Genomic DNA, 16960 nt, shown 5'->3' with positions numbered 1-16960 from the left:
AGCAGGACAATGACCCCAAGCATACTGCTAAAGCAACACTCGAGTGGTTTAAGGGGAAACATTTAAATGTCTTGGAATGGCCTAGTCAAAGCCCAGACTTCAATCCAATTGAGAATCTATGGTATGACTTAAAGATTGCTGTATACCAGCGGAACCCATCCAACTTGAAGGGGCTGGAGCAGTTTTGCCTTGAAGAATGGGAAAAAAAACCAGTGGCTAGATGTGCAAAGCTTATAGAGACATACCCCAAGAGACTTGCAGCTGTAATTGCTGCAAAAGGTGGCTCTACAAAGTATTGACTTTGGGGTGGTGAAATAGTTACGCTTGCTCAATTTCAGTTTTTTTTGTCTTATTTGTTGTTTGTTTCACAATAAAAAATATTTTGAATCTTCAAAGTGGTAGGCAAAAATCAAATGATACAAACACCCCAAAATTCTATTTTAATTCCAGGTTGTAAGGCAACAAAATAGGAAAAATGCCAAGGGGTGTGAATACTTTCGCAAGCCACTGTAAATGTGATTTTTCAGTTTTTTATTTGTATTAAATTTGCAAACATTTCTAAAAACCTGTTTTTGCTTTGTCTTTATTGGGTATTGTGTGTAGAATGATGAGATGTTTTACATTTTTTATACATTTTAGAATAAGGCTATAATGTAACAAAATGTGGAAAAAGTAAAGGAGTCTGAATACTTTCCAAATGCACTGTAACTGCAGATTGATAACCATGAAAGAGTGAGCTAGCACACGCTACACGTCACAAACCCTGCTACATTCACCAAAAGTTACCCCTCTTCAGCAAACTCTTTCCTTAATTTCCTGTGACATACTGTTAACATAAATATCACATTGAGTAGCTGGCCAGCCCATGCAAGATTTGGTTCTGGGTTCCAAGATGACTCTTTCCCCAACCAGAGCACCTACGTACAGTAGGCAGCAGCACTGTAATTTTCTGTCACTATAGAATGTGTGAGTAATACAATTCAAATGTTTAGTAGAAGACTACTGACGTAGGCAGAAACCATAAAGAGGGGTTGGATGAAAAGGTTGTGACCGGGTTGTGTCCGGATCCCTGTTGAGAGCAACTGGAGGACAGGTCACATGGCCATTGAGAAGGATGAATTGCCCCTTGCCCCTACTGTCCAGTACTGTTTTATTACCCCAGGGTAAATACACAGGGCCTACTGTCTGACCCACAGAGGCTGCGTCTTAAATAGCAGCCTATTCCCTATATAGTGCACTAACGTCTTCATTATTCTCTAGGAATAATGCTCTGTTCACTGACTTTGGGTTCTTATGAATGGTTAATTAACAAACTCATGCAATTTGACAGAGAGACCACAATGATTATGGCAATGGGAGACAAAATCTTCAAGTCCAATTTATTTTGGAGAGTCATTACATTCCCACTTGCTATTCTCTCCGGTCCTGTCTGTGGGGTTCAAGAGGTTTAAGAGGGTCTACTTCTACCTCTCAAGGTGAAAGGAGGAGTGTTTGCTAACTGTGGCATTCCCTTCTTTTCCCAACAGTGTCTAATCCCAGATGCAAAGCGGGCTTACTACTTTCACTAGGGCTGGTATGCTGAAGCAAAAGCCTTGTAAAACCTCAGAGGGTAGAGAAAGGGGGAGAGACCCCCCCCACACACACACACCCACAAAGCTGTGTTAACCTTTTGCTTGCTTTACAAGAAATGCCTCTGTGCATTCTAAGCAAGTGTTTCAATGACACTCATGGTCTAGAGTACAGATTTATACCACGCCAAAGTTAAAATTGTCCTCGGAGCTGTGCTCCTGCCACCACTGTATGAGACGCGGCTGGCAGGTAGTATAAAAGGGATGACTACAAAGTGGGCCAGTGAATTATAGCCTGGCTATTCAGCAGGCCTGAAAACACGCTCATTTCCATGTCAATCCTGATAATTTAGAGCTCCCACCCACTCCTCGCTGTTTTGAATAAAGTCAGTGGCTCTTAGAAGGGCAAAGGAACAACACTCCCATTTTCTTTTAAATATAGGCTACTTATCCCTCCCATCTCTCTTTCTCTCTGTCTGGGTCTCTCCCTCACGCTTTTTACAGATTATGGGATCATTTCATTGCAGGAAACTGATAGCAGAGGTCCATGTACATAACTTATAAAGGAAAAGAGGTGTGATTCATGCTAGTTATTTTGAGCATTGCTTGTATCCAAACTCCTATTTAGCTCACCCAATTAAAGGGATACTTCGGGATTGTAGCGCAGTGACTGGAAGTCTATAGGTATATACTAGCATGCTAGCAGATACACATAGACTTCCAGTCATTGCGCTACCGCTAGTTAGCATTGGCTTGCGAAACTACCTCTAACTTCCTCCATACTGGACACAGAGACATAAAAAGTCATTTTTCTGGCACAAACCAGTGCAGGGAAGTTCTACAATACTACACCAGACGTCAGGCCAGAGCTCAGTATAACAGAGGTGCATCGTAAAATTAGATAATTTACTGTGATGGGGATTTTATGTGGCTGGTAAAAGAGATCCAAACTGTAGTTTGTCTCCATGTTACTGGTGCTTATGTTTTTCTTCTTTGTCAGGGTTGCTCTGAACGATAAAGGTTACTACTTTGTTTACTTTACGGATTTAAATCCTTCATAGTTGGTGTAGACAAGTAAATCTTAAATCTCCCAAAGCAATCATCAGAGAATGGCAATGAAACTCCCTCTAATATGAAAGGGCCTTTCTAGGGGTGGAAAAGCTCAAAGTCTCACCATGATCGTCCCACAGTCAGAGAGATTAGTCTTGATGCTGAAGACATAGTCATCTTCAATCTCAACACCACGGCACTCTGGGTCATTTAGGTGCAAATCCCAGACCTAAGAAAGAGAGGGACTTCACTAGAGAGCTACGGTTGACCCACCTGACAGCCTTAATATTAAAACGTCGATTTGGTTCTTGTTGTTGAAATGACTAGGGAACACAACGACACAGCACAGCACACAGGCAGTGATTTATTATTTCAAACTTCACAGTGAGTTAATGGTAGGTAAGCTGTAATATCAAGAAATACTAATTCTGGTTGACAGTGAACTTACATAAATGGGTGGCAATTTATTGAGGAAGAAGGCACTGGGAATGACCACCTCCATCTGGTCATTGGTGCAGAGGACAGTTTCATTGAGCTCTAGAAGAGAAGAAGGGGTCAGCGGGACAACGCTTAACAAACCCTGTCCCCCTGACCCTGACATGATATCAGATCATATGAAATACGTTACGATTTTTAAATGTAATGCATTGTTATTCCATTTTTGCAAGTATACAGTTATTTATAAAATATATTTATCCCAGTTATTATGTAGGGCAGTTGTGGCATCAGTATGGTCACAGAAAAAATTACAACTACAGATTCCATTCTCCGATATGTTCCATCCCAGACCCCAAACCGTTTCCCCAGTCAAAACATGATTCCGGGCTCCTCCTCTAATATATGTGGTCTCTAGATTTCAACAGGTGCTTTATTGTTTAACAAGACCAATCAACATTAAGACCACATCAAGAAACAGACCCCCCCCCCCCAAAAAAACACATTACATCAAGTTATGGACTTATAAATGAATGATATATACCCATTGATTCTTGAAGAATATAACTTATAAATGCCTAATGGACCTAAGTTCGATTGTCATACTGCATCAGAACCCAACATATAAGCTTGTTTAACACCAATGTTTGTAAACAATGTAAATGTGAATAAAACACTGCGTCGCCTCAAAACGTGTTTAAAACTATAATTTTGATAGCATGAATGATCAGTTCTTGCATCCATATCTCCATCTATGAATTTGAGAGTGGGTACATTTCTCCAGGCCCATCCCTCAGCTTTTTACCAAAACAGAGGCGGGGTGTCGCTTTGTTGTTTCAATTAAGGATTCTAGATGTAAACTTGAGATTTGCCTACGAATAGGGTTGCAAAACTCCTAAAATATTTCCCAAAATTCCCTGGTTTTTCAAAAATCCTGGTTGAAGAAATTCCAGCTTGGAGGTTACTATCAACTTATTCCCTGCTTATTACAGAAATCTTGCAACTGGGGTTTCTGAGAAGAAAAACCCCAGTGGATTTGAGGGATTTTTGCAACCCTGCTGATGAAGTAGTTGAACTGAACTCACCCTCCTCCTCAGGCTCCAGATACACAGCAGAGGTGACTGTCCTCACAGCGAGCAGGAGCCAGGCTAACACCAAACTGGCAGGTGTCATCTTCAAAGGGACTCGTGCTCTCTCTGGCTTCTCTACGGTCAGATACTCCAAACCTCAGACTACTGTCTTCTTGGCCCTTTCCCACAGATCTGTGAATCTTCTAACCTATTCACCAAAGTGTAGCTGTCAGGTTCAGACGTAGTGCCCACTCTCAGTGCAGTCCTCCAAACACAGCTCTAATGAACTAGGACCGAGAACCAGCCTCCCTCCCTCCCTTTCTCCAGACCTTAAAACACTAGCCTGAATGATGTCCCCACCAACAATGAGATTCCACACATGAATAGGGGGAGCCGAGGGGAGTCCAAGGTAACACACATAGATTTGCATCCCAAATGGCACCCTATTCCCTATATAGTGCACTACTATGGGCTCTGGTCAAAAGTAGTGCACTATGTAGGGAAACGGGAGCCATTGGGGACGTCGCCATACTACTGGGCCGTAGCCGGCGATGCCCTCTTCGTAAACATTGCACTGCGCAACTACATCGTCTTACTACGCACATCAACAAGCAAACTCATTAACATGTCAACAGAGACAATATGACAGGGGTGGTACTGCTTTTTTATCTGCTGTCTTTTGTCCATGCGTTTTTTTAAAGGCCACGGGGAAATCTTTACTGCTGCGTGGACCCCAGGCAATGGCTTTGTCCCAAATGGCACCCTATTCCCTATTTAGTGCACTACTTTTGACCAGGGCCCATAGAGAATAGGGTGCCATTTGGGATGTAGCCGTGAGAGGAAAAGAAGGTCTGCTGATGAGTCAAGGGCAGTTCACTGACACTGCCAATGGTCTAATTCTGTGTGTGTGTGTGTGTGCGCGCGCGTGTGTGTGTGTGAGTGAGTGTGTGAGGCTGTAACAGACAAGGAGCACCACAAAGGAAGAAGCTAGAACGTGAGGAACATTTGATGAAAATCATTTGGAATTTTTACAAGTTGACTTCACAGGCAAAGTTTTACAGACATGGAATCCTGTGCTTTTCTCTCTCTTGCAAATAAGACTAGCTGAACAGTCAGACTGCGATTGTCTGTCATTATCCCACCAGACAACCAGCTTCAGTTGATCCTCTCAACGGAAGAGATTCCCGCAAAACGTACAAAATCCACTCGTGCTGTAAAAGACAACCGCGTCCTTCCTCCCTGCAAACTTTTTACAACATGGACATTAACAACCTTGGCTGAGTTTGACATGCCTTATAAGACAAAAGAAGCAGATTCAAAACAGATTCAAAACAACTGTCCTTTGTCAGCCTTTTATTCTTTAAAAAGGGATGGAATACCTCAACCAATCACCAAAGTGATTACATCATCTGGAATGTTTTCCCCTCATCAGAATATCAACATTTGGAGAAGGAGCATGTTTGATGTCTATTAACATAATATACGACCTACTGTTAGATGCATTGTGGGTAGTGGGGAATACAGAGGTAAAACAACACGATATTTCAGTGAAACCTAATCAAATGGAATCATAAAAGCAGCTACTCATCCGAATTATGTGGAATCGGAGTGTGTTGCAGGGAGACATATATATATACACCCATTAAAAACCTCACAGTTTTCCAATCTGTGGCAACAAGTGAACTAAATATACTGTACCAGACAGAGAGATCTAACAAGACCATTACACTGCCACTTCACATAGTTTAAAAGACACAAAGTGATATTTGGTACTTTACTTACAGGCTTCCTTTTTCTATGTCTTCTCGTTAATCCCTATAAACTATGTGATGCCATTGGAACAGCTACGTAAAAAGTGGAATATGCTAAACAACGATTCCATTGTGTCTTACGTGTAATATCACTGTTCGTCTACTATTAACACTGTGTGCTGGATGCAGTGTGCGCTTATCTTTGAGCCTGCTTAGCTTTGAGCCTGCTTTATCTGTACGACGGCCTCGTCTGTGGCTCTAGCCCCTGATGGGGTTCGGATTAGTATTGTAGTGGCTTGGTGGACAGGCATCAGCTTCACTCCAGGGCCAGGTGCGGTAGTGGCATGGTTTACTCCAGGGCCTCGTTGTCCTCGGTGAAGAGATCAGCCAGATCAGCCACCATCAGGACTGCAGCCTCCGAGTGCTTCATGGCAGTCGCACTGTGGCTGCTGTGGTGGTATGACAACATTTACAATGTTCAGAACTAACGGAGTCGCATTGCAACTGTGACTGTGATGTCTGAACAACAATGTTTCAAATCAAAACTAGCTACACGACTGGGGTCACTTAGAAATGTCCTTGTTTTTGAAAGAAAAGCAAATTTTTTGTCGATTAAAATAACATAAAATTGATCAGAAATACAGTGTAGACATTGTTAATGTTGTAAATGACCATTGTAGCTGGAAACGGCAGATTTTTTATGGAATATCTACATAGGCGTACAGAGGCCCATTATCAGCAACCATCACTCTTGTGTTCCAACGGCACGTTTGTGTTAGCTAATCCAAGTTTATCATTTTAAAAGGCTATTTGATCATTAGAAAACTCTTTTGCAATTATGCTGAAAACTGTCTCAACGTCAACAGTGAAGAGGCAACTCCGGGATGCTGGCCTTCTAGGCAGAGTTGCAAAGAAAACGCCATATCTCAGACTGGCCAATAAAAAGAAAAGATTAAAATGGGCAAAAGAACACAGACACTGGACAGAGTAGCTCTGCCTAGAAGGCCAGCATCCCGGAGTCGCCTCTTTACTGCTGACGTTGAGACTGGTGTTTTGCGGGTACTATTTAATGAAGCTGCCAGTTGAGGACTTGTGAGGCGTCTGTTTCTCAAACTAGACACTCTAATGTACTTGTTCTCTTGCTCAGTTGTGCACCGGGGCCTCCCACTCCTCTTTCTATTCTGGTTAGAACCAGTTTGCGCTGTTCTGTGATGGGAGTAGTACACAGCGTTGTACGAGATCTTCAGTTTCTTGGCAATTTCTCGCACGCAACAGCCTTCATTTCTCAGAACAGGAATAGAGTTCCAGAAGACAGAATTTTGTTTCTGGCCATTTTGACCCTGTAATCGAACCCACAAATGCTGATGCTCCAGATACTCAACTAGTGTCAGCGATCAGCGAACACTGCCTCATTGCCTGTATCCGCTATGGGTGCGCGGTCAAACGACCACCCCTCATCACTGTCAAACGCTCCCTAAAACACTTCTGCGAGCAGGCCTTTCTAATCGACCTGGCCCGTGTATCCTGGAAGGATATCGACCTCATCCCGTCAGTCGAGGATGCCTGGTCATTCTTTAAAAGTAATTTCCTCACCATCTTAGATAAGCATGCCCCATTCAAAAAATGCAGAACTAAGAACAGATATAGCCCTTGGTTCACTCCAGACCTGACTGCCCTTGACCAGCACAAAAACATCCTGTGGCGGACTGCAATAGCATCGAATAGTCCCCACGATATGCAACTGTTCAGGGAAGTCAGGAACCAATACATGCAGTCAGTCAGGAAAGCAAAGGCTAGCTTTTTCAAGCAGAAATTCGCATCCTGTAGCTCTAACTCCAAAAAGTTTTGGGACACTGTAAAGTCCATGGAGAACAAGAGCACCTCCTCCCAGCTGCCCACTGCACTGAGGCTAGGTAACACGGTCACAACTGATAAATCCATGATAATCGAACATTTCAATAAGCATTTCTCAACAGCTGGCCATGCCTTCCTCCTGGCTACTCCAACCCCGGCCAACAGCTCCGCCTCCCCCGCAACTACTCGCCCAAGCCTCCGCAGCTTCTTCTTCAGCCAAATCCAGACAGCAGATGTTCTGAAAGAGCTGCAAAACCTGGACCCGTACAAATCAGCTGGGCTAGACAATCTGGACCCTCTCTTTCTAAAACTATCCGCTGCCATTGTTGCAACTCCAATTACCACCCTGTTTAACCTCTCTTTCGCACCGTCCGAGATCCCTAAAGATTGGAAAGCTGCCGCGGTCATCCCCCTCTTCAAAGGGGTGACACCCTAGACCCAAACTGTTACAGACCTATATCCATCCTACCCTGCCTATCTAAAGTCTTTGAAAGCCAAGTTAATAAACAGATCACTGACCATTTTGAATCCCACCGTACCTTCTCCGCTGTGCAATCCGGCTTCCGAGCCGGTCACGGGTGCACCTCAGCCACGCTCAAGGTACTAAACGATATCATAACCGCCATCGATAAAAGACAGTACTGTGCAGCCGTCTTCATCGACCTGGCCAAGGGTTTCGACTCTGTCAATCACCGTATTCTTATCGGCAGACTCAATAGCCTTGGTTTTTCTAATGACTGCCTCGCCTGGTTCACCAACTACTTTGCAGACAGAGATCAGTGTGTCAAATCGGAGGGCAAGTTGTCCGGACCTCTGGCAGTCTCTATGGGGGTACCACAGGGTTCAATTCTCGGGCAGACTCTTTTCTCTGTATATATCAATGATGTCGCTCTTGCTGCGGGCGATTCCCTGATCCACCTCTACGCAGACGACACCATTCTGTATACTTCTGGCCCTTCCTTGGACACTGTGCTAACTAACCTCCAAACGAGCTTCAATGCCATACAACACTCCTGCCGGGGCCTCCAACTGCTCTTAAACGCTAGTAAAACCAAATGCATGCTTTTCAACCGTTCGCTGCCCGCACCCGCACGCCCGACTAGCATCACCACCCTGGACGGTTCCGACCTAGAATATGTGGACAACTATAAATACCTAGGTGTCTGGCTAGACTGTAAACTCTCCTTCCAGACTCATATTAAACATCTTCAATCCAAAATCAAATCTAGAATCGGCTTTCTATTTCGCAACAAAGCCTCCTTCACTCACTCCGCCAAACTTACCCTAGTAAAACTGACTATCCTACCGATCCTCGACTTCAGCGATGTCATCTACAAAATAGCTTCCAACACTCTACTCAGCAAACTGGATGCAGTCTATCACAGTGCCATCCGTTTTGTTACCAAATCACCTTACCACCCACCACTGCGACCTGTATGCTCTAGTCGGCTGGCCCTCGCTACATATTCGTCGCCAGACCAACTGGCTCCAGGTCATCTATAAGTCTATGCTAGGTAAAGCTCCGCCCTTATCTCAGTTCACTGGTCACCATAACAACACCCACCCGTAGCACACGTTCCAGCAGGTATATCTCACTGATCATCCCCAAAGCCAACACCTCATTTGGCCGCCTTTCCTTTCAGTTCTCTGCTGCCAGTGACTGGAACGAATTGCAAAAATCGCTGAAGTTGGAGACTTTTATTTCCCTCACCAACTTTAAACATCAACTATCTGAGCAGCTAACCGATCGCTGCAGCTGTACATAGTCCATCTGTAAATAGCCCACCCAATTTACCTACCTCATCCCCTTACTGTTTTTGTTTTATTTACTTTTCCACTCTTTTGCACACCAGTGTCTCTACTTGTACATCATCATCTGCTCATTTATCACTCCAGTGTTAATCTGCTAAATTGTAATTATTCGCTCCTATGGCCTATTTATTGCCTACCTCCTCATGCCTTTTGCACACACTGTATATAGACTTTCTCTTTTCTACTGTGTCATTGACTTGTTTATTGTGTTATTGGCTTGTTTATTGTTTACTCCATGTGTAACTCTGTGTTGTTGTCTGTTCACACTGCTATGCTTTATCTTGGCCAGGTCGCAGTTGCAAATGAGAACTTGTTCTCAACTAGCCTACCTGGTTAAATAAAGGTGAAATATATATATATTTTTAAATAGTCTAAAGAAGGCCAGTTTTATTGCTTCTTTAAATCAGTACAACAGTTTCCAGCTGTGCTAACATAATTGCAAGTGTTTTCTAATGATCAATTAGCCTTTTAAAATGATAAACTTGGATTAGCTAACACAACGTGCCATTGGAACACAGGAGGGATGTTTGCTGATAATGGGCCTCTGTACGCCTATGTAGATATTCCATTCAAAATCTGCCGTTTCCAGCTAAAATAGGCCCTCACCTTTTCTCTGCAGTCTTCAACATAGCCTGCATTCTCTCCTCAATAGTGGACTTGATGAGGAATCTATGGACATAGGTGGGTCTAGAGGACACAGAAATAACATGTTATAAACCTTATAATAAGACATAATGGCCTATAGATACTTGTAAAAAGTAATAAAGCAAACCCAGTGTTCTCACTTGGTCTGTCCGATGCGGTGCACCCGGCCAATGGCCTGCAGCTCGTGGGCGGGGTTGAGGATGGGCTCCACCAATAGGACGTGCGTAGCCTCGATGATGTTGAGCCCATTGGAGCCCGTGTGGAGTGGAAGGAGCAGGATGTTGATCTTCTCCTCGTATTTAAACGAACACAGATTCTCCTGAAACACCGACGATCAATTCACAGGTTAAAGACACGGAGATGAAGACGTGCAGTGACAGCAAGCAAGAAGGGTGGACTTCGTAACTGGAGCGAATGTATCTACAGGTTTGAATTTGGAAATGAGAGATGCTGCGACAGCGGGGGGGGGGGGGGGGGGGGCTTCTCAGCGGCAGCTCTCGCTCTACAAGTAAAACAAATATCCTTCATTTAGGAGAAAAACATTGTGCCACTGAGAAGTTGTACAGAAACTATGATTGGAGTGACATGCAACACAAACCTGGAATTTGTGAATGCCATTGATTTGAGAGAACTCCATGTTGTTGTCAAACAGAGCCTTGGCAATGATGTCCAACACACACTGCCACTGGAGAAGAGGAACACACACATTATCAACAACATCATCCTACTTGTAATGTTTTAAACCGCATGGCCAATAAACGACGGTCACAATAAGTGTGATAATGAGTTGGTTTACTCTGTTACTCTGTACACCTTGTTTACAAAGCACACGTGCGTTACCGTGGAGAAGACGAGACACTTGGCTCCTGGGTCAGTAAGCTGGATCTTCTTCAGAGTCCTGACCACCGCCTCCACCTTGGTAGAGTGGCTTCCCTACAAGACACAGATACGGGGAAGTTCACTTATTGTCCACATAAACTCAGCAAAAATGGAACGTCCTCTTACTGTCAACTGCGATTATTTTCAGCAAACTTAACGTGTGTAAATATTTCTATGACCATAACAAGATTCAACAACTGAGACATAAACTGAATAAGTTCCACAGACATGTGACTAACTGAAATGCAATAATGTGTCCCTGAACAAGGGGGGGTCAAAATCAAAAGTAACAGTCAGTATTAGAGGTCGACCAATTATGATTTTTCAATGCCGATACCGATTATTGGAGGACAAAAAAGGGCGATACCGATTAAATCGGCCGATTTATTTTAAAATAAAAATGTTTTTATTATATATATATATATATATATATATATCATACACACACATTTTTGTAATAATGACAATTGCAACAATACTGAATGAACAATGAACACTTTTATTTTAACTTAATATAATACATAAATACACACACAGCTCTGAAGTGACAATGATACTGAAGAGTCTGCTTAGGAGACAAATACTCTCAACTGTTTGAATAAAAATAGAGTTTAAGTTACCTGTGATGAATGTTGAAAACAAAAACTTTCATTTCTATATGCAGGAAATCCTATTTTAATAATGGGCATGGTAAGAATTGACAACCAAAGTGCGAGTCATAATTCCCATGACACCTTCTAGCAAAATCTGAAAAGCGGTTCCTTCATTTATTCCATAGGATATTTTTAGATTCACTTAAAATAAGGTCTGTGTTTCGTGTAGGCTTACATCACCGTGCCAATTTATAACTGTGTAGATATCCATAGGACAAGGTAACTCTGATCAATATTGGCTAAATATAAGCGAAGATAAAAAAAATTGTAGAGTGGATTTATGAAAATATGTTGACAAACGTTACCTTATCCTAGTGAGATTTACACGGGTATCAAAACGTCGAGGCGGTTTAAGCCTGCACGAAACACAGACCTTATTTGAAGTAGATCAAGACATTCTCTATGGAAGACATGAACGGTAAAATAACGAAGGAACCCCTTTCAAATTCAGCCGCAAGTTATTACAGGAATTATAACCCGTCGACTATTTCTCTCTAAACCATATACCTTTGACTAATCCGGAAACTATCACCTCGAAAACAAAACGTTTATTCTGTTCCGTATTTTATCTAACGGGTGGCATCCATGAGTCTAAATATTCCTGTTACATTGCACAACCTTCAATGTTGTCATAATTACGTAACATTCTGGCAAATTAGTTCGCAAAGAGCCAGGCGGCCCAAACTGTTGCATATACCCTGACTCTGCGTGCAATGAACGCAAGAGAAATGACACAATTTCACCTGGTTAATATTGCCTGCTAACCTGGATTTCTTTTAGCTAAATATGCAGGTTTAAAAATATATACTTGTGTATTGATTTTAAGAAAGGCATTGATGTTTATGGTTAAGTACACATTGGAGCAATGAAAGTCATTGATTGATTGTTTTTTATAAGATAAGTTTAATGCTAGCTAGCAACTTACCTTAGCTTACTGCATTCGCTAACAGGCAGGCTCCTCGTGGAGTGCAATGTAATCAGGTGTTAGAGCATTGGACTAGTTAACTGTAAGGTTGCAAGATTGGATCCCCCGAGCTGACAAGGTTAAAAATCTGTTGTTCTGAGGCAGAACGTTCCTAGGCCGTCATTGAAAATAAGAATGTGTTCTTAACTGACTTGCCTAGTTAAATAAAGATTAAATAAGTGTAAAAAAAAAATAATAATAATAATAACTAAATAAATAAAAATAAAATCAGCAAATCGGCGCCCAAAAATACCGATTTCCGATTGTTATGAAAACTTGAAATCGGCCCCGATTAATCGGCCATTCCGATTAATCGGTCGACCTCTAGTCAGTATCTGGTGTGGCCACCAGCTCCATTAAGTACTGCAGTGCATCTCCTCCTCATGGACTGCACCAGATTTGCCAGTTCTTGCTGTGAGATGTTACCCCACTCTTCCACCAAGGCACCTGCAAGTTCCCAGACAGTTCTGGGGGGAATGGCCCTAGCCCTCACCCTCCGATCCAACAGGTCCCAGACGTGCTCAATGGGATTGAGATCCGGGCTCTTCACTGGCCATGGCAGAACACTGACATTCCTGTCTTGCAGGAAATCACACACAGAACGAGCAGTATGACTGGTGGCATTGTCATGCTGGAGGGTCATGTCAGGATGAGTCTGCAGGAAGGGTACCACATGAGGGAGGAGGATGTCTTCCCTGTAACACACAGCGTTGAGATTGCATGCAATGACAACGAGCTCAGTCCGATGATGCTGTGACACACCGCCCCAGACCATGACGGACCCTCCACCTCCAAATCAATCCCGCTCCAGAGTACAGGCCTCGGTGTAAACGATAAACGCGAATCCGACCATCACCCCTGGTGAGACAAAACCGCGACTCGTCAGTGAAGAGCACTTTTTGTCAGTCCTGTCTGGTCCAGCGACAGTGGGTTTGTGCCCATAGGCGACGTCTTTGCCGGTGATGTCTGGTGAGGACCTGCCTTACAACAGGCTTACAAGCCCTTAGTCCAGCCTCTCTCAGCCTATTGCAGACAGTCTGAGCTCTGATGGAGGGATTGTGTGTTCCTGGTGTAACTCGAGCTGTGGTTGTTGCCATCCTGTACCTGTCCCTCAGGTGTGATGTTCGGATGTACCCATCCTGTGCAGGTGTTGTTACACGTGGTCTGCAACTGCGAGGACGATCAGCTGTCCGCCCTGTCTCCCTGTAGCGCTGTCTTAGGCGTCTCACAGTACGGGCATTGCAATTTATTGCCCTGGCCACATCTGCAGTCCTCAAGCCTCCTTGCAGCATGCATAAGGCACATTCACGCAGATGAGCAGGGACCCTAGGCATCTTTCTTTTGGTGTTTTTCAGAGTCAGTAGAATGGCCTCTTTAGTGTCCTAAGTTTCCATAACTGTGACCTTAATTGCCTACCGTCTGTAAGCTGTTAGTGTCTTAACGACCGTTCCACAGGTGCATGCATGGTCATTAATTGTTTATGGTTCATTGAACAAACATGGGGAAACAGTGTTTAAACCCTTTCCAATGAAGATCTGTGAAGTTATTTGGATTTTTACGAATTATCTTCGAAAGACAGGGTCCCGAAAAAGGGACGTTTCTTTTTTTGCTGAGTTTACATGCTCGGCAAAGGTGTGCGTCTGTCTGCATACCTTGACAGGGATGTCTGTCCCCTGGTTGTCTGTCTGGGTGGTGAAGACATAGGAGATCTCTGCGTGGGACGTGGTCTGTCTGCAGATGGCACACTTGATGGCCCTCCGCCGCGTGCCCGACCCCACGCTGTACTGCTCGACGATGATGGCGATGCACTCGTTACAGAAACAGTGACCACAGGTCAGCACCGCCCACTGGAGCAGAGGGATTCAGAGAGAGAGACACACACACGGCAGGAATCAACCATGAAAAGGTTGAGTATGTATTACACATACACCACATACACATACTTACCAAGCATCACAGTTCAGAACATTTGATACTTCAAAGAGTGGTAAAATCACGAGGTAGATGGGGGACACAGACACAGATAGAAAAACACTGGTCTAAAGGGGAATCAGATTGATCAGAGTCGTGTTGTAAATGGGCAGATTATAACATGTCTCACCTCCTGACCCAGAGGACGGGCACAGATAGGACACGGTTCTGGATTTAGTCCTCCTGTCGCCTTGTCCTGGGACTGAAACAACACAACGACACAAACATTTCCCTTTAGCTTTGTTTCCTTACAGAATCTAGGACACTTCTTCAAAGATATGGCCCGTGGCCCGGATCCGGACCGTGAGGGAATAATGTGTCGTCCAATTTAGCCTGCGGGTGGTTTGAGTAAAAAGACAGCAAAAAAAATGGGGGGGAAACTCAATACTTTAAAATGACTCAAATCAAATCGAAACTGTGTAGAAATGATAATGGTCCTACATTTATACAGTTTCTTGACTGTGTCCAGTTCACTAATAACCACCTAAATTAAAGCTAGACAGTCAGGGAGTATCGGAAATTCTAAAAGCGATAGATAGAGGACTATCTTTTGCAGATTTTGACGGCAAGGAAATATAACACGTTTTAAGAGCAGCCCTCTGGACCTCTTGAAGAATGAACGCGGCCCCCCGGGGCAAAATGAGTTTGACATCTAAATCAAAGAAGACAAGACAAAACGAATCGACAAAAACAAACCGTTGCTATTATATTTTAAAAGCATAGGAAGAGAAACTCTGGTATTGACCAGAAACAAAAAATGGTCCGAGGCGAATGGCAGGCGTACCTTTTCTAGATTTGAGAGATAAAGGAATTGGCCCAGCTTCTTCTGGAGCTGAGACTTTGCCACTGCTCTATCGTTTAACAGTTTCCCCCTGTTCTGATCCACCTACACCCAGAAAGAAACACAAATAGGCAGTTAGTGAAATAGGCACTGAAATAACAGCAGCGCAGAAATAACTTTGTCCTTATACAGAGTAAATTGCATTATTTATTTATTTTTTAATTACACTGAATCAGTCTTTCAATATTGAATTATATCTTATGTCATGCATAATATGAGCAAAAAACAAAACAGGTAAAGGATGTAAAATAGAAGTTGAACCAACAAGTCCTTCAACCTGCAGCCCCAGTCCCCACCTCGTCCCCTGGTGTAGCTATCTCACCTCGTGTGGTTCTATGATGTGCAGTACTGGTACTTTGGGTTTGGGTTCATCAGGCAGCCTCACACGCAGCCTCTCTGTGGCCATTCCCAGCTCATCAATGGCTGACACATTGTTCCTAAGTACCATCCAGTACTCATGCAACACCTGATGAGAAACACAGGGGGGGATATGCAATATGATTTAGATTAAGCATTTATGAAATACAATAGACTCATAATATACACTGCTCAAAAAAATAAAGGGAACACTTAAACAACACAATGTAACTCCAAGTCAATCACACTTCTGTGAAATCAAACTGTCCACTTAGGAAGCAACACTGATTGACAATAAATTTCACATGCTGTTGTGCAAATGGAATAGACAACAGGTGGAAATTATAGGCAATTAGCAAGACACCCCCAATAAAGGAGTGGTTCTGCAGGTGGTGACCACAGACCACTTCTCAGTTCCTATGCTTCCTGGCTGATGTTTTGGTCACTTTTGAATGCTGGCGGTGCTTTCACTCTAGTGGTAGCATGAGACGGAGTCTACAACCCACACAAGTGGCTCAGGTAGTGCAGCTCATCCAGGATGGCACATCAATGCGAGCTGTGGCAAGAAGGTTTGCTGTGTCTGTCAGCGTAGTGTCCAGAGCATGGAGGCGCTACCAGGAGACAGGCCAGTACATCAGGAGACGTGGAGGAGGCCGTAGGAGGGCAACAACCCAGCAGCAGGACCGCTACCTCCGCCTTTGTGCAAGAAGGAGCAGGAGGAGCACTGCCAGAGCCCTGCAAAATGACCTCCAGCAGGCCACAAATGTGCATGTGTCTGCTCAAACGGTCAGAAACAGACTCCATGAGGGTGGTATGAGGGCCCGACGTCCACAGGTGGGGGTTGTGCTTACAGCCCAACACCGTGCAGGACGTTTGGCATTTGCCAGAGAACACCAAGATTGGCAAATTCGCCACTGGCGCCCTGTGCTCTTCACAGATGAAAGCAGGTTCACACTGAGCACATGTGACAGACGTGACAGTCTGGAGACGCCGTGGAGAACGTTCTGCTGCCTGCAACATCCTCCAGCATGACCGGTTTGGCGGTGGGTCAGTCATGGTGTGGGGTGGCATTTCTTTGGGGGGCCGCACAGCCCTCCATGGGCTCGCCAG

The 16960-nt window shown here is 43.9% G+C and overlaps 1 protein-coding gene across 1 annotated transcript in view; it reads right to left on the bottom strand.

The window, feature by feature from the left end:
* Positions 1-5461: 5461 nt before the first annotated feature.
* shprh (SNF2 histone linker PHD RING helicase) overlaps positions 5462-16960 on the bottom strand; it is a 30775-nt gene continuing 19276 nt past the window's right edge. Inside the window, exons 22-30 of the mRNA XM_039009866.1 lie at positions 15816-15959; positions 15437-15538; positions 14783-14854; positions 14334-14528; positions 11026-11118; positions 10784-10870; positions 10326-10504; positions 10147-10227; positions 5462-6323 (exon numbers count right to left, since the gene is read on the bottom strand). Coding sequence (XP_038865794.1) covers positions 6224-6323; positions 10147-10227; positions 10326-10504; positions 10784-10870; positions 11026-11118; positions 14334-14528; positions 14783-14854; positions 15437-15538; positions 15816-15959 — 1053 coding nt within the window. The 3' untranslated portion in view covers positions 5462-6223. The remainder of the gene's footprint in view (positions 6324-10146; positions 10228-10325; positions 10505-10783; positions 10871-11025; positions 11119-14333; positions 14529-14782; positions 14855-15436; positions 15539-15815; positions 15960-16960) is intronic.

The sequence above is a fragment of the Salvelinus namaycush genome, chromosome 15, assembly GCF_016432855.1.
Source record: "Salvelinus namaycush isolate Seneca chromosome 15, SaNama_1.0, whole genome shotgun sequence".
Taxonomy (NCBI): Eukaryota; Metazoa; Chordata; class Actinopteri; order Salmoniformes; family Salmonidae; genus Salvelinus; species Salvelinus namaycush.
This window is presented reverse-complemented; position numbering and strand designations above follow the sequence as displayed.